At 38.6% G+C, this 22,572-nt stretch overlaps 2 protein-coding genes and 1 pseudogene across 3 annotated transcripts; 1 reads left to right on the forward strand and 2 right to left on the reverse strand.

Moving 5' to 3' along the window:
• Positions 1–2,071: 2,071 nt before the first annotated feature.
• LOC140004117 (F-box protein At1g70590-like) lies at positions 2,072–5,003 on the forward strand. 2 transcript variants are annotated; one of them, XM_072070934.1, is made up of 4 exons: positions 2,072–2,740; positions 3,617–3,750; positions 4,167–4,349; positions 4,560–5,003. In XM_072070934.1, exons 1-4 carry the CDS (start codon positions 2,167–2,169, stop codon positions 4,725–4,727), a joined length of 1,059 nt encoding a protein of 352 aa, XP_071927035.1. In that variant the 5' UTR covers positions 2,072–2,166; the 3' UTR covers positions 4,728–5,003. The 2 variants fall into 2 exon arrangements, with proteins under 2 accessions (XP_071927035.1, XP_027100364.2); XM_027244563.2 differs by having other exon boundaries at positions 2,098–2,740; positions 3,565–3,750.
• Positions 5,004–6,090: 1,087 nt separating this feature from the next.
• LOC140016809 (uncharacterized) lies at positions 6,091–8,708 on the reverse strand. Its single transcript, XM_072070717.1, has one exon. It carries the CDS (start codon positions 8,334–8,336, stop codon positions 6,348–6,350), a length of 1,989 nt encoding a protein of 662 aa, XP_071926818.1. The 5' UTR covers positions 8,337–8,708; the 3' UTR covers positions 6,091–6,347.
• Positions 8,709–11,094: 2,386 nt separating this feature from the next.
• On the reverse strand, positions 11,095–17,130 carry LOC140016979 (diamine oxidase [copper-containing] 1, peroxisomal-like; annotated as a pseudogene).
• Between the last annotated feature and the right edge of the window lie 5,442 nt (positions 17,131–22,572).

The raw sequence follows: 22,572 nt of genomic DNA on the forward strand, positions 1-22,572 counted from the left end.
AACTGTTTTAAAATTTGTTTAATCTTCCGTTGTTTTTCCTTTTCCTCTCTCATATTTTCTTTTTCCTTTTTTTCCACAAAGAATGTTTCATAGTGAACAACACCACCTTAAAAAAAAAAAAAAACTGTGTGACGACTTCATCACCGACCTGCATTTATTCATCGAGTCCACTCGCTCTAAGATAATGACCAATTTTATCCCTAAATATATTTATTAGTGTAGATTTAGTCACTAAATTTTACTTTTAACCAATTTAATACGTGAATTTATTTTGTTATTCTAATTTAGGACTTCCATGGCAGCGCCACCGCTTAAAATTAATCTAACTCCTAATTGATCAAGTAAATAGGAGTATTTTGAAAAAATCGCTTGCAGAATTGTAATAAATCAAGTAAATCGTACAAAAGAATACATAATTAAACATTAAAAAAGTTTTATTTGATAATTTTTATACAATTTAAAAGTTTTATTTGATGATTTTTTATGAGATTTTCAATTTTTGTTACAGTTTCATAAGTGACATAAGTGACGTCCCATGATTCCTTTATTATAGTAGTCAATTAGAAGTCATATATTGATTTTAGACAGAGGTGCATCACAGAATTCTTTGACTGGCTGGAACAGCAAAATAAGTACAAGTTATTAAGTATCAAATTAATCAAAAATAAAACTTAGGGATTAAATCGACGCTGTCAAGAAAAAAGTTTAGTTATAAAATTAGGGTTAATATTAGAAACCTCTCCTGAGGTTTCTTCTAATCACATCTAGTACCCCCCATATTTTTGAAATCACACTTAGCACCCCTGACAGTAGGATGTGACAGGTTGTCTTAATCAAAAGGTGAGAAATTACCCAAAAACCACCAACACCAGGCAAATTTTTAAGCGGGGAAATGCTGGAAAACCAATGCTGCTGTAAACAAGTAAGGTATAATTCCCTTTGTACCAAATGCTCAAGCTACTCTAAATGGTGGATCTCAAGCCAAAACTTCTGTTAGCATTAATACTGCTGCAATAGTGGCCTCTAACACTATTACCAGCAGTTTCTCTATGATGTTTTGAGAGTGCTAAAGGTTCCCCGCAATCCTTGCTTTTGGTATCTGAAGTAGTTTAGGTACTAGTCTTCTTAGCCCCCAGCAATACTGAAGCAATGCTAGCTTTTGTGGACAATTTTTTGATAAGTGGTGCAATATGCATCTGATTTATATTTCCTGCCACTTATGGTGCTGTTTGACTAATCTTAGAACTACTTATGTATAGTTTTATGCATTGCAATCCTCACCATCTAAACAACTAGTTGTAGATGGTGTGTTTTGTTCAGAATTGGATTGCAATATAAGGCTTACGTATCATGTTACTAGACTGATCCAATGTAGTATCATGGACTATGTAATTAGTGGATAAGGGGCAGGGACGGTTACTGCTGTTAAAGGTAGTATAATTACTCGCTATTGTTCAAGTGTTACAACGTGTACAAATGATGTTACACCGTGTGGGACGGTTACTGCTGTTAAAGGTAGTATAATTATTCGCTATTGTTCTAGTGTTACAACGTGTACAAATGATGTTACACCGTGTGAGACGGTTACTGCTGTTAAAGGTAGTATAATTACTCGCTGTTGTTCTAGTGTTACAACGTGTACAAATGATGTTACACCGTGTGCAAAATGCACACAAGCTTCAGGAGTGCAACCGTTCCGGCCCCCAGGTCCATAATTAGTTATGCATCTCTATATCACCAAAATCTCTGATAATTAGTTATAACATTCTTTTTATTACACTTTTACACCCTCAGCTTCTAAATTAATATCATATGCCTATTTATTTCTATTTTTATCTTCTAAAATTCACTAATCATTTTGGGCTTTGGGTAAAAGTGGAACAAAAATAAAGTCTCTCTCCTACAATTCATTTTTTACTACCATTTTCAAATAGAGGGGCTGACAAAATACCAAAGTTGTCATTTCAGGGGTGCTAAGTGTGATTTTAAAAACATGGGGGTGCTAGATGTGATTAGAAGAAACCTCAAGGGAGGTTTCTGATATTAACCCTATAAAATTAACCATTTTCGCCACTCCCTCCTTTCATTTTTCAAGTCCACCTGACAGACCACCTCGGACTTTACGTAGCCGGCAGCTACATCCCCTTCCGCCGTCCACCACCACCAATGAAGCAGCAGAAAACATGGCCTTCCAAATCGGACACTCCCCACTTTACCGGCCTGCCCTTTACCAGAAAAGAATCCGATCACCGCCGCCGCCACCACCACCACCACTCTTCCTCCAAATCCAATACCTCGGGGTCCACGAGGAAATCTACCTCTTCCTCGTCGAAAACCCATGTCTCCAACAACCTTAAACATCAGCAATACGATTACTCTTTGCTCCCTTTTGAATTAGTGCAGAAAATCGCCGCGTCTTTCTCGCTGCCCAATTTACGGGCTGCGTCGCTGGTTTGCCACGCTTGGAGGGACGCCCTCCAGCCCTTGAGGCAAGCTATGATGTTTCTGAGGTGGGGTAAGCGGTATAAGCATGGGCGAGGTGGGTTGAGGTCGAACGTCGATAAGGCCTTAGAATATTTTCTAGAAGGAGCGGCGCGTGGGTCCACGCCCTCCATGGTGGATGCCGGCTTGATTTATTGGGAGATGGGGAAGAAAGAAAAGGGGATTGCTTTATATACGAAGGCTGCTGAGCTTGGTGACCCGAATGGCCAGTGCAATTTGGGTATTTCCTACTTGCAAGGTAGTGCTACAGTGCTATGGTTGAATTTAAATATTTTTTGCTCATGCAAATAAAATGCGAGATTGAGGTTCTAATTCATCTTTTTAAGGTGTTGTCGTGGGTTGGTCGTTGAATTTGTGTGGTAAGGAGGTGTTATGAGTTAACTTGTTGCTTGTTAGTGTGCTTTATATCCAAAGGTTTGATTAATTGATATAAATCTTCAATCTTGATGATGTAATTGAACTACTGGTGTCCTTGATTGTTTAAGGAAGTTGTCTTTTCACAGCTTATCTCTGACTACTTCTGCTCTCGGATTCTTTTTCTGCCTCAGTGAAGTCTTTGAAAGTAATGCAGTAGATGGTTCCTTATTATAGTTACTGTCGAAGTTAGGCTGAGAATATCATGGGTTGGATTGAGAAATACACTAGTTTATTGATGTAAAATGTTGCTGGTGATTTACTAGTTGCAAAACATTAAAGCAATTACAGATATTGCCTTGCTAGCTTTGATGTCCTACCCTATTTTGGTATGTATCTGTGTCATAATACTTAGAAAAACTGCTGCCTTCCCTGTTCCCTTTTCCCTGGGCCTTTATTGAGCAAGCAAAGATGATAGGCAAGAAAAAGGTTGCATCGAAAGTAGAACAACGATAAGAGACATCTGATTATTCCTAGTTCCAGGGATTTCATCAGGAGATATTATATCCTAGTATCACTATATCAGAATCGCATCCAGCAAAAGGCTGAGTGGTTGCTTGCTTGGTGTCTCTCTACTGTTATATTTGCCTATCCATCTTTGGATGCATGCTGCTCGCATAACTAATAGTTCTTGTGGTTCTTTGATAGATTCAACACTGGCATGTGATAATAACCATTATGACCATAATCGTTCATGCAGCTGATCCACCATCCTACAAGGAGGCGGTGGAATGGCTGTACAAAGCCTCGTTTGCTGGCCATGTTCGTGCTCAATACCAACTTGCACTTTGTCTACATCAAGGTCGAGGGTTGGATCAGAATCTACAGGAAGCGGTATGATTATTGTTTTAACTGAGCTTTCTACATTGTATTTCAATTTTTGCTCTGTTTTCATGGTCATACTGTTTTCTGATTGGGCATTGTATTTCAAATTTCTGTTGTTCTCCTTTCCAAGACGATGTTAACTAGGTATATTGGGCAACTCCTCCTTCGTTTAACTTCTGAGCATCTATTTGCTTTGTTATGGGAAGAAGAAGCTGATTCATTTATAAATGCTTTAATTTTTCTTTTGTCCTACTTGTAGATAAACAAAAATTATATTTCTTTTAGGTTCATGAAAGTAGCTCTCTTTTGGTCGTGTAGCTGGAGATGATTTATGTGATTAAAAATTCTGGAATGAATTTATGCTAGTTTAATGATGAGGTTGCTGTGAGAAATTCCTTTCTTCTGATGAATTCCTCGTTTGACAGGCACGGTGGTATCAGCAAGCTGCTCAAGGTGGCTATGTGCGTGCTATGTATAACACATCCTTGTGCTATTCGTTTGGTGAAGGTTTGGTGCAATGTCGTAGATCAGCAAGAAAGTGGATGAAGCGGGCAGCTGATCGAGGTCATAGCAAAGCTCAACTTGAGTATGGGCTGCTGCTATTCTCAGTATGTGCCATACATACTTCTTAAAATACTTTGTTATAGGATTATCTTCAGAGATAAAAGAGTAATAGATCAGAGAATATTTTCCTAATATTATCATCACAATATTAGTGCAAATGTCCAAAAAAAAAAAAAAAAAAAAAAAAAATATATATATATATATATATATAGTGAAGAAATTGATGATGTAATTGGATGTTACTACTTGGGCAGGAAGGAGACATGATGAAGGCTGTGGTGTACCTGGAGCTTGCGATGCGAGCTGGTGAGACAGCTGCAACTTCCGTGAAAAACGTTATACTTCAGGACATGTCTACCCCTTCCCGTGACCGAGTCATGCATCTCGCTGATAATTGGCGTGCCTTGCCTTCATCTCGCTGAACTCTTTAGTGCCGCCTTTGTTAATAAACTGCTGTAATATAGCTTAGTAGATAAATTTTGTAGTGTCTTGTCTTGTCTGCAAAACTTAAATGAGATGTAAAGAAGAGAATTTGGGAGACTGTTACCTGATCCCGGGATAATAATATGTATTGTGGAGTCCTCGTAGATCTGCAGCTACTCTTTCAATCTGAATGGTAATAGCTATCATCAAACAGGATTCTCTGGCCTGTGTAAATGTACAAACGGGTATTAAACAATGGGTTAGAAGTTTCTTTAGATTCTTTTTGCGTTTTAATCCTTAAATGTTGATTATTTTAGAAATGAAGAATCTTCATCTAGCAGGATGTATTCTTTCTTTATTTCCCCTTTTTAAATGTGCCAGTGGCAAAGAACGCTCGCAGGCTAAGAAGATAAATGATATTGAAACAATATGGGCTTGCTAGAGTAAAGTGGTGACACGCCAACAACCTTTAGCGGACCCTTCTTCACCACATCCAATATTTCTGCTGTCTTAAAATGATCAAGCGGCATAAAAGATTTGTTTATCTTGGCCTCAGAATATAACTATTCCCGCATCCAAACCAAATGGCATTGATGTTTAGAGATAAAAGCAAGCATCATGTGATTTCCTGTCAGCAAGTAAAATCAACATAACCTTAGTGTGGCTTAATGCACGTTAAGGTGGTTTCTCTAAAATCCATACAAGTGCTTAATGAACCCGTATGGTCCGATGGTCGTTCAGTCTTTGTCGATTTTCCGTGACCCTGTTGGATCATCCTGTTAATATAACTTAGAATAGAACTAGGTGTAAGTTTAGATGATGATAATAGATTAAAAAATAACAATAATAAAATCAACGGAACTGAGTTCCTTGCACCGAGAAGACAAGACATTCTTTCTACTATATTCTTGTCAATAGCGCAAAAAACTGAAAACATTTTTTTTTTTTAAATTTAAACACACCTTTTCTTTTCAATACAAAACTTCCATGTTCCCGTTTTATGACAGCTCTTTACTTTCGAATGACCTTGCTTCTCTGTATCGGATATCCCCGAAGGAAGGGACAATGACCTTCATTCATTAGCATATGCATTTTGAAACCTCGTCAGTATGATTCCTATGCTTTTAAAAGCACATAAGAATTATGCGAACCTGCATGGTTCAGGCAACAAAACCTTCAGCCAAACTTCTGATATGCCGCCAACACTCGTAGTTAGTGATATGTCAAATTGACACTCGTGATATTCTCTTCAAGGCTGCCAAAAACGCAATTATAAGGTTGCAGCTGTCATTCTCCAAAAGAGTAATTTGATTCCAATGCTAGCGTCAAGATTTTCCATGTTCAAGCTACTTGCATAATAGGTAACCAAGAAACTCAAAAGAAATTCATTAGGGAGAAATGCTGTAGTATCATGTAAAATGGTCATCCAGTTGATGAGTGAGATGGCACGATAGCCTTTCTTCGCTAATTATTCCCCCCCTCTCTTATCAAATCATGCACACTAGGGCAATAGGAACACAAACTAATGCAAAATTTAATATGCCTGAAAAATTAAAACCACCACTCATCCACGGCTATACAATGCTACTCAATATCTTTTAGTTACAGAAGAAAGAATTTTAAGGCCTTTGAATCACACAGCACTGGAGGTACAAATTTAAGTGTGTCACAGTTTCAGCGATCAATTCTTTCAACTCAGGATGCTGGCCAACTGCTGCTTGACGCTCTGCTAGTGCAAGTGTTTGCAACACGTTTCCTTTTTCCAAATCCTCACTGTTCCTAGCATGCAATCCGATGTAGCAAAGGAGAATATAACCATGCAACAGGGACCGTTCGTTGCCCTGCACCAGCCTCGTTAAGGGCTGGGTGCCATTGAACTCAAGAATCGTTGCTGTATGCTCTGCACGAAGGAAATTTTCACGACAAGTAAACTTACCAAGAGCAATTGCAGCTTCTGTTGCTACATCTAGGTTCCAATGACCAAGCTGCTGGACCACCAGACCAATAACCCTCGTCTCCCTCGAAGGAAAAGTTCTGGCCAAGGAACCAATTGCCCTTAGCGCTGATATTTGCAAAGTTGAATTATCACACTCTTTAATAACCCTCAATAGCTGATCCACAACAGCTTTTGCAGCCAAAGAGTTGGTCTTAAAAGCTGTCCTCCTGAGATCAGCATCTGATTCAGCAGCAGCCGTAATCTCCATAATCGTCATCAAGGAATTATACAGCAATTCACCTTGTTCCTTCTCAACAAGCTTAGCCAGACAAAGCAACCCTTTAGTCTCCGTTATTTTCCTACTATTCAACACACTACCCTTAGAAAGCATCCACAATGCCTCAACACAACTAGTCTTCAACCTAAGCTTCACTTCCGGAGTTTCGTTCTCCCTGTCCTTCTTATGATGTCCACCCCTACTGCTCCCATTAGAGGATTGCATAGACAAAGATGATCCCAAGGCTGGCCTGTGCAACTGATTCTTCTCTCTTTCCTTGTTAATCTCCACAATTGCGTGAAAACTCTGTTTCCCGACATTCAAACTTGCCTCCTCCATATAAACATCCATCAACAATAAAGTCACGAGTGGCTTAATCACATTCTCCCTGGCAAAATCCTCCTGGGCGAGCGGAGAACATCCTGCCATTCTAGCAACTAAATTAGCCAGCTTAATTTGAACCCTCATAGGCGAATCCCCTAAAACCTGGACTATAACTGGGACGCCCAGCTCCTTGATAATCACGCAAACCCTGTCGTCGTCGTTAGCCAAATGTATAAGGGCCATGGCCGCAGCGATTTGAGCTTCAACAGAAGAATTCTCCTTCAACAATTTCAGCAACGGAGCAATCCCACCTTCTTCAACTATATATTTCTTGTTCCTACCGTTGTCTTTAGCTAGTGAAGCTAGTTGGTTGGCGGCTTCAATTTTATCATTAATTTGTCCCATATACAAAGAAGCAATTGCAGCCCAAACCCAGGAAATTATGGGATCATTACTAGCAATTGGAGGGAGAGAAAGAATAATACCCCCTCCGCCGTCAAAGATGTTAAGCAGCCATGTAATGTCAGCCATGGAACTCTCAAGCATAGATTGGAGTTTCTTGAAATCAGTGGCCGAGACAATGCTAACGAGCCGCCGGAAGACACCCCCGCGGTTGCATTTCCGCACGAGGGTTAGCGTTTTCTCGAATTGCTTTGCGACCTCCTCCATGACTCTTCTGATGGGCCGTTCGTAAAGTTTACCTGGACCAGTTGAGGCATCGTTGCGGAGCTTGTCGTTGGGGAGCTTTCCAAGAATATCCCCGACCAAACTGCATAGGGAATAACACTCGGATTTGAAAGAATTGGCTTCCATGACAGCCCGGTTAATCCGCTCCTTTAAGAATATTATGTAGGACAATAACTCCTGGATACTCTGCTCCTTTTCATCATCAAGGGTTTTTACTGGTGCTGGTAGCGGTGGCGGCGGCGGTGGTTTTACGATTTTACTCGCCATGGGGAGATGAATAAATTGGTGGGGCTGATGATTTTGTGATAGAGAAGGCGGAGTAAGTTGGTTGTTGTTGCTGTTGGGCGGCGGCGGGGGGTAGTGGTGGTGGCGGTGAAAGGTCATGGGCTGGGTTGACGAGTCATATGTGAGTCAAACGTTGCTAAAAGAGTTGTAGGGTAGAATTAGACGGTTAGACTGAGGTTTCAGCAGTGGGAAGGAATGGACCGATAAAACATAAAACAAGCAGAAAAGAAAGCAAGGCAGGACTCAGGAGTAGTTTTGTCATTATGGGATGAGGTCAATTAATGTTGTTGGGCGTTTTGTGATTGGCTGGGAGGGGATGACAAGTTTACGTTTTCTTTCCGTCATTCTTCCATGTGCTTTCCTTCTGCTTCTGGCGGAACGGAACGTTGGTGTGATTTTCTGGGAAATTGTTGTTTGGAGAATGGTGCAGCCGTCGCGGTTGGGGGCTTTGGATTTTGGTTTGTGTGTGTGTGTGTGTGTGTGTGTGTGTGTGTGTGTGTTTTTTAATTATTCATTTCTTAGGGAGTTAGGTAGGGGGTCAGGATTGCAAGCTTTGGTTGTTCATTTGGTTTACTGGTTGATTATAAAATGCCCCCACGTATTATCATACTGTGTTGTCTTGTTTGGATTGCTTGTTTTCGTCGGAAAATATTGGAAGTGTTTGGATACAAAACTTATCTCAAATAATATTTCGCTTGCATCATAAACACATTTTTCAACCCACCTTCTTATATTTCCAACCACCTTTTTATCTCACATACATCACATCACAAAAAAGTGTTACAGTAATTATTTCAAATAATATTTTAAATAATATCCTATCCAAACAAATCCATTATTATTTTCCGTGATCACATTTCCCTATCACCTTTTTTTACTCACATATATCAAATCGCTACAATTTTTCTATGAAAAATGACGAAAAATGCAATCCAAACACACCTTAATTTTTCTATGAAAAATGATGGAAAATGCAATCCAAACACAATACGTGTGGTTACCCATCCAAACACAACCTAAGGTAACCCATTCTAGCAATTTGCTACGTTATGATTGGTTACTTGGTGGATATATTATAGGACTCAATTTGATTGATGCGTACCATGACATTATACGTTCAGCTCTGCTCTTATGCCTATTTAACCCCTGCTAAAAAGGTGCATTTACGAATTCAAAACTAATTGTGTAAAATCAATTTTGCTATCACCAGAATAGATTTTACGTAGTTCCTTTTTTGGGAGAGAAGAAATAACTTTTTTTTTTTTGAAATTTGGTTAGTTTGTTAGAGGTTAAGATTGCCACGTAGTTCCTTCCAAGCCAATTTTGAATTGATTTAGGTAATGTGTCATGAACTAATTGCATAAATAGAGGAGCCATTGGTGTTGTGATTAAGGTTAAAATTCTTGAAATTAGAGGTCTAAGATTTAATACATCCTTTCCTCCTCCCCGCTTCTTAAATTCCCGCCACGCCTGCTTTAAAAAGAAAAAAAGTAATAATAGTTGCACAAGGCAGCGAACCGCTATAATTGATAAATTAGTGCAAATTAGTTACAGTTTGGGGAGACGGTTTTGCAATTGACCGCAGTTTTATTAGCTTGCAATTTAATGCGACCGTTATTTTAATTACGTGACGTGGTGAGCATGTACGTGTACGAGGTAGTATGTTAATTGACCACATGGGATCCTTAATTTTTTTTTTTTTTTAAATCATGGCTTCAATTGGGAAGATCTTCTTGGGTACTACTTATTTAGCATAAAATTTCAAAATTGTTAAGATCAAAATTTGTTTCTTGTCTTTTAGACTATGTCGATCTTTTCTTTTTTTTTTTTTTTATCCCACATGACATTTATACCTATCCAAGTTACCTGGATGGCTACATTTTTTTTTTTTTTTTTGGTAATAAAAGGGATTATATATTGAAAAAGCTTTTATATGTACAAAACAAGAAAAGCAAATTCTCTTAGTAGCTGCATCTACTAGATTTCTCAAATCAAGAAAAACACTTTCATAGCACACAAAATTTGTATCTTGTTGAGCACTCAGTTTCGCTAATCTATTAACACATTGATTAGTTTCTCGATAAACATGTCTAAGTGTGACTTTCGATAGAATAGAGATTCAGTAATCTACAATTAGAGATAATTGAAGCACACTCAAGAGCCGAGGTATCAGCAGATTTAAACAAATTTAGAGCAGTTTTAGCATCAACTTCTAATTCATCATTTTGCAAGTTGAGAGGGGAAGCTAAGGATGGTGGCTACATTTTACACAAAGACAAATTATGCATACGAACTCAAACAAAAGGGGCGAAAGTGGGAGGCGGAGACCGTGAAGTATCTTACAATTATTCAAGATTTAGTGGATTTCTCGTTTCTTGAGTCGTTGGGAAAGTTCTGGAATATATATCTATTGTACATTCAATTAATTAATTTGAATACCAGTTCGTGGGTCTGATCAAATTTTGCTTAACCTAGAAGCTTCTTAAACTAATGAACAAAACAGTTTTGTTTAAGAAAAAGAAAAAAGAAAAAGGAATAAGATAGAGCATCAACGGCCTGGAGCAGATGAAATTAGCATAACCCTGGAGCAGGAGGTAGCATCAAAATTTGGTGGCCAAATTAAATTAGGTTAACCCCAACTTTTGCTAGCGGAGGTTTAAATGATTTAGTGTCAGGGTAGCAGTAGGTGTAAATTTTTTTTTTTTAATCATCTTTTGAATTTCTGATTATATCCTTATAGAAACTAATTTTTACCTAAATTACCTAATCATATTTTACCAACATAACCACTTATTTCCGCCTTAAATATTGTAACTGCCAAACTACTATAGCCTTATAAATCAAAGTTTTTAATTCATTTACACAAATAAATTGTATTTATGTGAAACAAAATCATATAATATTAATTTATTTTAATTTTATCCAAATTACACACACATTGGGTGAGCCCGCCCTTAACACTAGTGCTGAAGAAAGATTGAGCAAACTACTTATTTTCTTAAAAATCGAGGAGGAGAATCCAAAAGGCATAACCACTCTCAAAGCTTGGCAACAAGTCCATTATGGCATGGCTTTGTTATCATCCCATTCTCCTTCACATCTGAGTCACATGAGCTAAGAGGAACATCTATGGCTGGTGAGCAATTGAAAAACCCATGAGGCTGCAAGACAAACAGAACAAGGAGACAAACTATGAGTTGGGAATCTCTTGAAGTTGTTCAGGTTCTAGATCCTGCAAACTATACTAAACAGTTGGTCAGGATTCCTGTATTGGATCGTTCTTTTGGTACACAAGTTCAACCATACTAAACATGAGTGGCTTTAGAATATTAACGCGCAAACTGGAAGTTCTTCAACGCTTGAGACTTTGTACAAGCAACAAAGGAATGAAAGCAACATTTTACTGCTACCATTGAGAGTGATCAGAGTTTTGATACCATGAGCGGAAAGCCGATGTGCTCCACTGGCATGACCGGCCAGTCTTCCAGGCGAGGGACATGTGTAACTCCAAAAACGTACCTGCAAATGTTTGGTAGGAGAGTTAAAATAGATGGCCACACCATATATATTTCATTAGAATTATGAGGATGGAAATTCATGTTAATTCTGGAAACTCCTTTTCCATTTTACTGGCCAATCTCTAGCAAAAAGTCGAGAAATTGAGCCACAACGGAGAAGAATAACCAGGAGAAAAGCAGTTTGTCATAGGAACCTCAAGGAAACTGAATGCCTCATCTATCTACTACTAACCAAAGAACAATGTCGGTCTCCTCCAGTGGTCGATTCTCCTTCACCCACGTAGCCAGCCCTTCTCCAACACGGGGATTTTGATTGGGAAACTCTCCTCCTGGAAACTTCTCATCATGTGAGTAAGGGGTGACCCAAAGGTTGTGCTTTAAGAATGCTGCTCTTCTTAGAAACTTTGCCTCAGGACGAGCCAGTCGCTGGCAATTTGAACCAGGCACTAGTTTGTAGCCTGTTAGTTGCCCAGTACGGTTGACCGCCCTTGTATTCCTGACCTGAACTTTTAAGGACAACAAACAACAACGACATCTCATGTAAGTAGCCTAATAAGTAAACAACATATGGCACATAAAGCAGTTTCACATTGCACTGTAACACATTCATATACGGATTTGTGAATTATGTGTGTTATTAGCTAGCGAGTTCATCATAAGAGCCACCGTTTACGTTATCACAAGCAATTAATTACCTTTATTTATTTATTTTTGTAACATTATCTCCTTTTAACAAAAAAAAATAGCAGACACCTACTATCTACCTCCATCGACAACAAACAGAGGACAGCAAGCTTCCAATGAGCGGAGACTGATGAACACATTAATCTCCAATAAAGTAACAAAATCTCAAAGCAATGAGTTAATCTCAAAGATTTGACTCCAATTTGCCTTCCCCCACCAAAATATGAGCCAAGATTAACCACTTTTTAGAGTCCAATGATTATTAGCACAAGCTGTATTTTCCACATAAATCTCCAAATTGATTATGGCATCATGTTATATAATACATAGAAAAAGTAGGAAACATTACAATCCAATGCCTAGCAGTTGAAGGATTGCAATCACGCATTGCTTCCAGTTCAGTTTTGAGCAGTTTCTCTTCAGCATAAAATGCATTGCTGTGAACATTATCGTCTCCTGGTTCTTCAACTATGACATTTACCTCAACAACCTATAAAATTGAGAAGTGCGTCCCGTTAGCTCGTCCACACTCTACTGATTTTTCATAGGTACAACATACTGAAAGAAGATTGCTGTTTAAGTTGAAGAAATCATTTGTGAAGACATTTAAATGTGTATAACATGAATCCTGCACTCAAAAATATATGCACTCAACAATAGAAAGCATCACCAGCATTGTACTGTAAATCTTGTTTCTATGCCAGATATGCGAATCTATAACCCTATCACAACACCCATTAATAAAGATCTCATAATTTAAAAGACTAAAAAGAATCCAAAAGCTTCTCTCCAGGATGAAGTGCCAAAGCAGAGTCTAAGGCCACCAGTAAAATCAAGTTGACTCTTTTTTATATAGGACAACTATTAGTAGCATTTAACTAGTGCAGTTGATATGACAAATCAAACGAGGGTTGTCCAACTTTAATATAAAAGAACTTGAAAACTCCACTAAGAAGGGCAATTTTTACTGTCTAATCAGAAAAACTCTGGGCGAGAGCCTTAAGGCTTAAGGTAAATGCTAGCTCCGATATTCTTCACAGCCATGGGTATGATGATATTGTAACTTAGTGGAACTCAATGTAAACTTTAAAACTCCACTACAATGTCTATAGTATCCCCCAGAAATTTGAAAGATGAAGTAGTTAGATAAGTCAACAGGCAACTTGCAAAGGTACTTATCCAGAAAAGTTTGTCTTTCATCAAATATAGAAAAACTTTTGAGGATATAAGCAAGGATCTGAAAGCCTCAAAAACCAAACCTGATTATGAGTTCCTCCAGGCTTGCAATCAACAGCCATGTCCATGCGTGCCACAAAAAAGTGTTGATGCACTGGTGCATATAATCCTGGCGCAATGGTTGTTCCATACTTTCGAACTTCTCCAGGTTGCAGAGCACCTAGGCTGAGAATACCTGTGAGCTTTACCTCAGCTTCGATTTTCCCATCCTGCAGCAAGAGATGGTAAGATAAAAATGTGTAGATTTTTCAAGAGGAGAGGTAGCATGTGATTTAAAATAAGTTAAAATAGTATGAATGTGTTAGACTAACAGCACATGAAGTACTCTGAGGACCTATATATAACGTTGAAACAAAACCTCATCAAATGTTTTGCTGGTGCTATACGCTTCTGATAAAATACAGAATATGACAAAGAAACAAACTTTGAAAATGAAGCTATAATACTGCCCTCAATGTTCAGAAGAAGGGAGTTTGTCACTAGCCTGATTGAAGTGCCAGAAGAATCCGTGCTCATAGTTTGCAACAGTACATATAAACGATACTGTCAATCTACGCGACCTCCTCACTTCAGCTAAACCTGTCCTCCAATCTTGATGCTTCCATAAAATTCCATGATCCTCTTCATGCAAGCAAACACAGTTTTCAATTGTTTCAACACCTCCGGTAAAGTTCGTGAAGTGTGCATCAAAGTACTTTATATATCCCAAACAATCACAACCCTGCAATATTTGCTTCACAGTGAGTTGTATACACCATTTGCAGTTACTGAAATTTGAAATTGACTCAACAACAGAGGATGCTGGTTAGAAAAAGAACAAAAACTCATCACAAGGTGCCCTACTGACCTTCTTCAAAGAATGAGCATTTTTACCAAGTCCATCTTCCCCAGCATCAAAAGCATTTTTTCTATAGTGTGGATCATTTGGATCTCCATAAGGAACTACCATCTCAACAAAACTTAATCTGTGGGCCACAGGCCTACGTCCTCAGCTACCATCAACATATGCAACAGAGTAAATAACCAAACCCTCCCTAGGGGTGAAACCAATCCGAAAATTCCACTGCCAAGCAGAAGGCACAACCGGTAGATAATTAGTTTGCATGTATAATTCATTATTTGACTTCAGCTATTGGCAGCAAAATTTTGCAACCACAAAGTACCTTTTGCCATTGAACAAAATGACCATCAACACGAAAACTCGGACCCTCAGGTTGAATGATGTGTATAGGTTTTACATCGCTCCGATCAACACCACCCCGTGTTTCACCAGCCGTATAGTTCCTCAATGGATCAGGTGGTGGAAGGGGAACCACTCTATGATCTTCAAATTCTAGTACAGCCATATTTTGCATGTCAACCAATACATGGATTCCTTCAACTGCACGGGCATAACCATTTTCCATCGGGCAGTCACTTTCAGTTCTACAGAAGATGAGTGGTTTAGCAAGTCTGCGATTAGGTGCATCAGCCTCGCCATAGTAACCAACACACCTGCATAAAAGTGTGTTTGACAGTTAGATGATCAAGGAAATGAAAAACCTGCAGATCAAGAGAGGCCTAGCAGTTGGATAAATAGAGAAAACAAGAGGTATCAAATGACTAACCAGGGATCAACCATCACGAGGTCCATATCCTCAATACCCCTCTTCTTCATTGCTTCTCGAAAAGCAGGAAACTCCTTCACAACAGCTTCACATTCAGCATATTCAACAGCATCCCGTATAAAGAACTCTTAGATGACATAAATGTATTTTTTTCGTGTGATGTGAATTTGCTAAAGGGGAATTAGATACCTCAATTTTGTTCTAGAAACCAAAATGTACTGCATACCATTGGAGGCTGTACATTGGGAACAATTGTTGAGGAAATGACTTTGCCCCTGTGATGACCCCCTCGAGTCACAGCATGAACTTCTGATAGTTCCACAATCCAGATGCTTGTCGCATTTGATTTTTTATTGTAAACAACAAGTCTAGCTTGCCTGGGAGGAAGTTTACTAGGAATTGCAGGTCCACCTTTTGTTCTGGGCAGCAGTTACGGTTGGAAAGGTGGGAAAAAATATGCATCAGCTAAAGCAACCACATTTTTAGGCGGTTCCACCAAGCCCACCTCAATGAATCGCATGCTATCTCTCACCTGATTATGAACAGAACCTCAAAGCTAAGTACAAAAGTCAAAGAGGACAAATAAAGAATTAAGGAAGGGCAAAAGTACCGTCATAATTTTATTAATGACCTCAGGGGTTGCTCCAGCAGCCCTCACAGTTGCCACAGCCACAGAGATCTCAGCAGCAGTTAAAGGATCCAATGGATGGCAGGTTTGAGCCCTCGACATGCTTGGTAGTGGTAGACCTGTACCTGCAGCATCCAAAAGGAATTACGGTCAACCAACAATGTGCATCACAGATCTTGATTTCACCTCAAACTTCAACAGAATATACATTAAGGGAGAATTATTTGATGAACACAAAGAATCCCAACTTAATGAATCCAACTTAGCTTAGTACGCTATCCCTAGAGCCTATAAAAGCTATAATACCGAACTTGATCTAACTTATCTTGTGTTTGAAATCTCACAGTTACACCTCAAAATAAAGAACATAAATAAATTAAATTAAAACTCATAAAAGAATGGGGGAAATAAAAAATCCAGCTATAAATTCGAGTTTAACCTGTCAGATGCAAAAGAAAAAGAACAGAAATTTAGAATAAAACGAAACAAAACAAAGAAAGTAACAGATACCAAAGCCACCAAGATAGAAAAGGTAATGTCAACATATTCTACTGTAGCTAAGAAAAAAGAACCAGTCTTTTTTGCCTCATTTTTCCTTTCTACAAAATCATGGCCGACACGTTCACAAATTTACATCATCACTGACACAGTAACAGCAATCATAATCTCTACCTTTGGAAGCAGAAGCTGGGGCAGAGGACTCAACAATGGCTTTCACAGAAGAAGGGGAAGGTTGCTTTGGTTGTGGGATTTCAGAGTGATCAGCCGGGGTCCAGACCTCACGGCTGGCAGCCGTGGCAGAGGCGGAGATAGAAGCTTCAGGGAAAAGGGGCGTCGCTTTTTCCGAAGTTGAGGCCATTGCAATGGATTTGCTACCTCACTGTGCCTCCCTGAGTACTCGTAGTTGATGCAGCAGTGATAATAGTTACAATTACTACTGTCAATATACGTCTTTGACATACAGCAAATAATTTCTTTTGTTTCTTGCTGTCTTTTGTGTTTGGTTCTGCCCCTAACTTTCTTTGTTTTCTATCGTAGATATGTTGATCAAGAATCTAGAGAATCAAGGAGGAGCACGTTTTAACAATGGCGAGATATATTTGTGGGTTGGTTCTTGAGAGTGTATCAGTGTACGAAGACATTTATGGAAGAGATACAGAAGGAAATGGCGGCGTTGGTACACCAGCGGCAGTGTGACGAGAAGTGATCCAAGTCGGATTGGAATTTCTTTGGGTTAGTTTCGACGGTAAATTATTGTTGAATGTCGGTGGGAGACGTCCACGATTGTTTTAAGTTCAATTGCATGTCATGCACGGGCCTGAAAACATATGTACAACCTCTTACACTAATTGCACGTTTTTTCACCCAATACAGAGTAGAAATTTTGGTTTACAAGTGGAAATTAAATGATAACTGTATTTTTTTTTTTTTTGATAAGTAAATGATCACTGCAATTGGTGGTCAACTATTTAAGATGGTTAATTTTATTGTCACACGCATGTCAAACGAGACAATTTCCCCGCTAAATTTCACCTGGCCACGAGGGAAAGCGTGGATGGCCTTTGCCACAAAACATGTAGAAAAGATTGGATTGGAGTGAGTGGCCTGTTTGTGTTTGAGGCTGAAGTTCATTATTTATCTTTTTGTAGAATTATGGTTGGCTCTCCTCGGTTAAATTTTTACTTGATTGATGCAGCCGACATGCTGAGAAATTTGTACGAAGAGGCAGACTTTGACTCTTCTCATGATTATTTTTTAAGAAAATGTTTATTATCTTTGCTTTTTGAAAAAAAAAAAAAAAAAAGAATCGTAATCCTACTCCAATGAATGATTGTGGTACTTAGTAACTGGCCGAAAGGTGCAACCCCCAGGGAAAGTATCAAAGCTGTGATGAAGCTGCCACGCCTTCTGCTTCTGGTGGGTCTGTTAGAAGTATTTAGCGTTGTTAATTAATCATATTTGTTTATGCTACCTAATTAGTGAAGTTAGTGGAATAACTAGTGGGATTAGTGGAGTACCTAGCGGAGTTAGTGGAGTTAGTAGTGGAGTGAGTGGAGTTAGTGGGATAGTTAGTGGAGTTGGTTTAAACTCTATAAATAGAGTAATTTCTTGTTATAAGTTGTGTGAGTTTTACAAAGAAATAAACATTTGTCCTTTGCTTCTCTTATTATTTGCCTCAATATTTGTATCAGTGGTACCAGAGCTAGGCTAGTGAGTGAAAACAAAAGTGAGTTGTGAGAATTGTAAATTACGATGGCCACCGACAATTTTGTGCAGCCAGCAATTCCTCGCTTTGATGGTCACTATGATCATTGGAGTATGCTAATGGAGAACTTCTTGAGATCCAAGGAGTATTGGCAGGTTGTCGAATCTGGAGTAGCAGAGCCAACAGCCGGAGAAATATTGTCAGAGGTGCAGAAAATGGAGTTGGAAGCATTGAAACTGAAAGATCTTAAAGCCAAAAATTATCTTTTTCAAGCTATTGATCGAGCCATTTTGGAGACAATTCTTAGCAAAGATACCTCCAAACAAATTTGGGACTCCATGAAGAAAAAGTATCAAGGAAATGCAAAGGCGAAGCGGGTGCAGCTTCAAGCTCTTCGGACCGAATTTGAGACTTTACGCATGAAGTCAAGCGAATCAGTCACTGATTATTTCGCAAGAACGATGGCAATCGCTAACAAGATGAGGATCCATGGAGAAAACTTGAAGGACGTCACCATTGTCGAGAAGATTCTTCGATCAATGACAACAAAATTTAATTTTGTTGTATGCTGTATAGAGGAATCGAAAGATATTGATGCAATTTCAATTGATAAGTTGCAGAGTTCTTTGTTGGTTCATGAGCAAAAAATTAACCAGCAAGAGAAAGAGGAGCAAGCACTAGTGGCTTCAGCAGAAATTCACTCAACATGGAGAGGAGGCAGATGCAGAGGCAAAGGCAGAGGCAGAGGTAGAGGAAATAATGATCGTGGCAACCAACAACAACAATACCAGCACCAAGAAAATCAATTTCAAGGAAGAAGAAGAGGACGAGGAGGCTATCCATTAACAAATCAAAGGCCAAAGTCAGCAGACAAGTCCAATGTTGAATGCTACAAATGTCATAGGTATGGCCATTATCAGTCCGAATGTCGAACTAATTTGAATAGACAAAATGGAGAAAGGACTAATTTTGCAGAAAAAGAAGAAGAAGTGTCTCTTTTGATGGTGTGCCACATGAGTGAAGAAACTCAACAAAACACATGGTATTTAGACACCGGTTGCAGCAATCACATGTGTGGAAATAAGAAGGCATTCTCTGAATTGGACGAGTCATTCCGTAGCACTGTCAAGTTTGGTGATAACTCTACAATTTCTGTTATGGGAAAATGAAGGGTAATTATCCAAACTAAAGAAAATTCTTCTACCCACACTATTACTGATGTTCTTTTTGCTCCAGACTTAAAGACAAATTTGCTTAGCGTGGGTCAGTTGCTCAAAAAATGGTACGAGATTTCAATCAAAGGTGGTGTATGTCAGATTCGAGATGCAAAGTTGGGCTTAATTGCTCAAGTTAAGATGACGGCAAATCGTATGTTCCCACTCGATTTGCAGAACTTGACTCATTCATGTTTCTCGACAAAATCGAAAGATGTGGGATGGTTATGGCATTTTCGTTATGGACATTTGAATTTTGGTGGACTGAAAACTTTGCAACAGAAAAATATGGTAGCTGGTTTACCTCAAATCACAACTCCTTCAGAAGTTTGTGAAGAATGTGTTATTGGCAAACAACATCGAGATAGCTTTCCAAAAGGAAAATCATGGAGAGCAAAAAATGTCTTGGAGCTGGTTCACTCTGATCTATGCGGACCCATAAATCCGTCATCTAATGGTGGAAAACGTTATTTTATGACGTTTACTGACGATTATAGTCGAAAAACTTGGGTCTATTTTTTGCAGGAAAAAGCTGAAGCATTTTCAACATTCAAAAATTTCATGACTCTTGTCGAAAAGGAGACAGGCAAACCCATAAAATTTTTTCGCAGTGATCGTGGTGGAGAGTATAATTCACAAGAATTTATAAATTTTTGTGAGGAGCATGGAATTCAGAAGCAGCTTACAACCGCTTATACGCCGCAGCAGAATGGTGTTTCAGAGAGGAAGAATCGTACAATATTGAACATGGTGAGGAGCATTTTGACAAAAAGTGGTGTTCCAAAAAATTTTTGGCCCGAAGCTGTCAACTGGAGCATTCATATATTGAAATGAAGTCCCACACTTGCTGTTAAAAATATGACGCCTGAGGAAGCATGGAGCGGACGGAAACCAACAGTGGATCACTTCAAAATTTTTGGATGCATTGCCTATGCTCATGTTCCAGAGCAAAAGAGGACAAAACTAGACAACAAAGGGGAGAAATGCATTTTCTTGGTGTTAGTGATCAGTCAAAAGCTTATAAGCTTTATAATCCTATCACCAAGAAAATTGTCATTAGTCGGGATGTAATTTTTGATGAGGAAAATTTTTGGCCATGGAGCAGCAATATTATTAAACAACAAATACCCGCTGATTTTGATGGAGTTGATGAAGAAAACAGGCAGCAGTTGACAGAACAAATTCCATCAAATGGTCCAGATAATGTATCAAATTCCCAAACAATAGCAGAAGATGAAGGACGGCCTCAACGTATTAGAAAAAGACCTGCATGGATGATTGATTATGAGGTAAATGGAATTGATTAATCTGAAGACCCACTTACATATTTTGCACTATTTTCCGATTGTGATCCTACAGTTTTTGAAGAAGCTGTCAAAGATTTGAAGTGGCAGAAGGCAATGGATGAAGAAATTGCAGCTATTGAACGAAATAACACTTTGGAGTTAACCAATCTTCCAGAAGGACAAAAATCTATAGGTGCCAAGTGGGTGTACAAGACGAAATTAAAGGAGAATGGAGAAGTTGACAAGTACAAGGCACGTCTGGTAGCTAAAGGCTATAAGCAAGAGTTTGGGGTGGATTATGGAGAAGTTTTTGCTCCAGTCGCAAGGCATGACACGATTAGGATGGTGATAGCATTGGCAGCTCAAAATTCATGGCCTATCTTCCAATTGGATGTGAAATCAGCATTTTTACATGGTGATTTACAGGAACAGGTATTTATTGATCAACCTCCTGGTTATGTGAAGGTTGGAAGTGAATATAAGGTATACAAACTCAAGAAAGCATTATACGGATTAAAACAAGCCCCGCGTGCTTGGTATAGTCGTATAGATGCTTATTTTTCTAAGGAGGGATTTAAGAAATGTCCATATGAGCATACACTTTTCATAAAGATTGAAGATGGAGGTAAATTGCTGATTGTTTGCTTATATGTTGATGATCTTATTTTTACTGGGAATGATAGTGCCATGTTTGAGAAATTCAAGAAATCTATGATGGCTGAATTTGATATGTCTGATCTTGGAAAGATGCATTATTTTTTGGGTATTGAAGTGGTGCAATCTGCTGATGGAATTTTTGTCTCTCAAAGAAAATATGTACAAGAAATTCTGAACAGATTTCAAATGTCAAATTGTAATTCTGTTAGTACGCCAGTTGAAGTGGGTTTAAAACTCATCAAAGAACCAGGAGGAAAGAGGGTTGATAGCACCCTTTACAAGCAAATTGTGGGAAGTTTGATGTATTTGACAGCAACTAGGCCTGATATTATGCATGCTGTAAGTCTTATTAGTAGATACATGAAAAGTCTAAGGGAGACACATCTTCTAGCTGCCAAGAGGATTCTTCGATACTTGCAGGGAACCATTGAGTATGGATTATTTTACAAGAATGGTGAAAAATCAGATTTGTTTGGTTTTACTGACAGTGACTATGCAGGCGATTCTGATGATAGAAAGAGTACGTCTGGGTATGTGTTCATGATGGGTTCAGCAACTATTTCATGGTGTTCAAAAAAGCAACCAATTGTTACGTTATCAATAACTGAAGCAGAGTATGTAGCTGCAACCACCTGTGCCTGTCAAGCAATTTGGTTAAAGAATATTCTTGAAGAGTTGCATGTTCAGCAAGAAGGAGCTACTACAATTTATTGTGACAACAGTTCTGCCATCAAGCTCTCTAAAAATCCAGTTCTACATGGAAGAACCAAACACATAGATGTGAGGTTTCATTTTCTAAGGGAGCTCACAAGGGATGAAATAATTGATTTTCTCTATTGCAAAAGTGAAGATCAGATTGCTGATATAATGACCAAGCCATTGAAGTTATCCACGTTTCAGAAATTAAGGAAGCTGCTTGGAGTCTGTGCAGTTAATAAATCATATTAAACTGAATGTTTGATAAACTTTCAGTTTAAGGGAGGAATTGTTAGAAGTATTTACCGTTGTTAATTAATCATATTTGTTTATGTTACCTAATTAGTGGAGTTAGTGGAATAACTAGTGGGATTAGTGGAGTACCTAGTGGAGTTAGTAGTGGAGTGAGTGGAGTTATTGGGATAGTTAGTGGAGTTAGTGGGATAGTTAGTGGAGTTGGTTTAAACTCTATAAATAGAGTAATTTCCTGTTATAAGTTGTGTGAGTTTTACAAAGAAATAAACATTTGTCCTTTGCTTCTCTTATTATTTGCCTCAATATTTGTATCAGGTCGTCAAGTTTTGTCTCTCTTGTATTTTTCTT

The sequence above is a fragment of the Coffea arabica genome, chromosome 11c (genome assembly GCF_036785885.1).
Source record: "Coffea arabica cultivar ET-39 chromosome 11c, Coffea Arabica ET-39 HiFi, whole genome shotgun sequence".
In the NCBI taxonomy this organism is placed as follows: domain Eukaryota; kingdom Viridiplantae; phylum Streptophyta; class Magnoliopsida; order Gentianales; family Rubiaceae; genus Coffea; species Coffea arabica.

Excerpts from the sequence above, each read along its gene's own strand:
- LOC140004117 (XM_072070934.1), top strand. The coding sequence starts at position 2,167 with ATGAAGCAGCAGAAAACATGGCCTTCCAAATCGGACACTCCCCACTTT. Across the intron at positions 2,741-3,616 it reads GGGTATTTCCTACTTGCAAG|CTGATCCACCATCCTACAAG; the intron begins GTAGTGCTACAG and ends TCGTTCATGCAG. Across the intron at positions 4,350-4,559 it reads ATGGGCTGCTGCTATTCTCA|GAAGGAGACATGATGAAGGC; the intron begins GTATGTGCCATA and ends CTACTTGGGCAG.
- LOC140016809 (XM_072070717.1), bottom strand. The coding sequence starts at position 8,336 with ATGACCTTTCACCGCCACCACCACTACCCCCCGCCGCCGCCCAACAGC.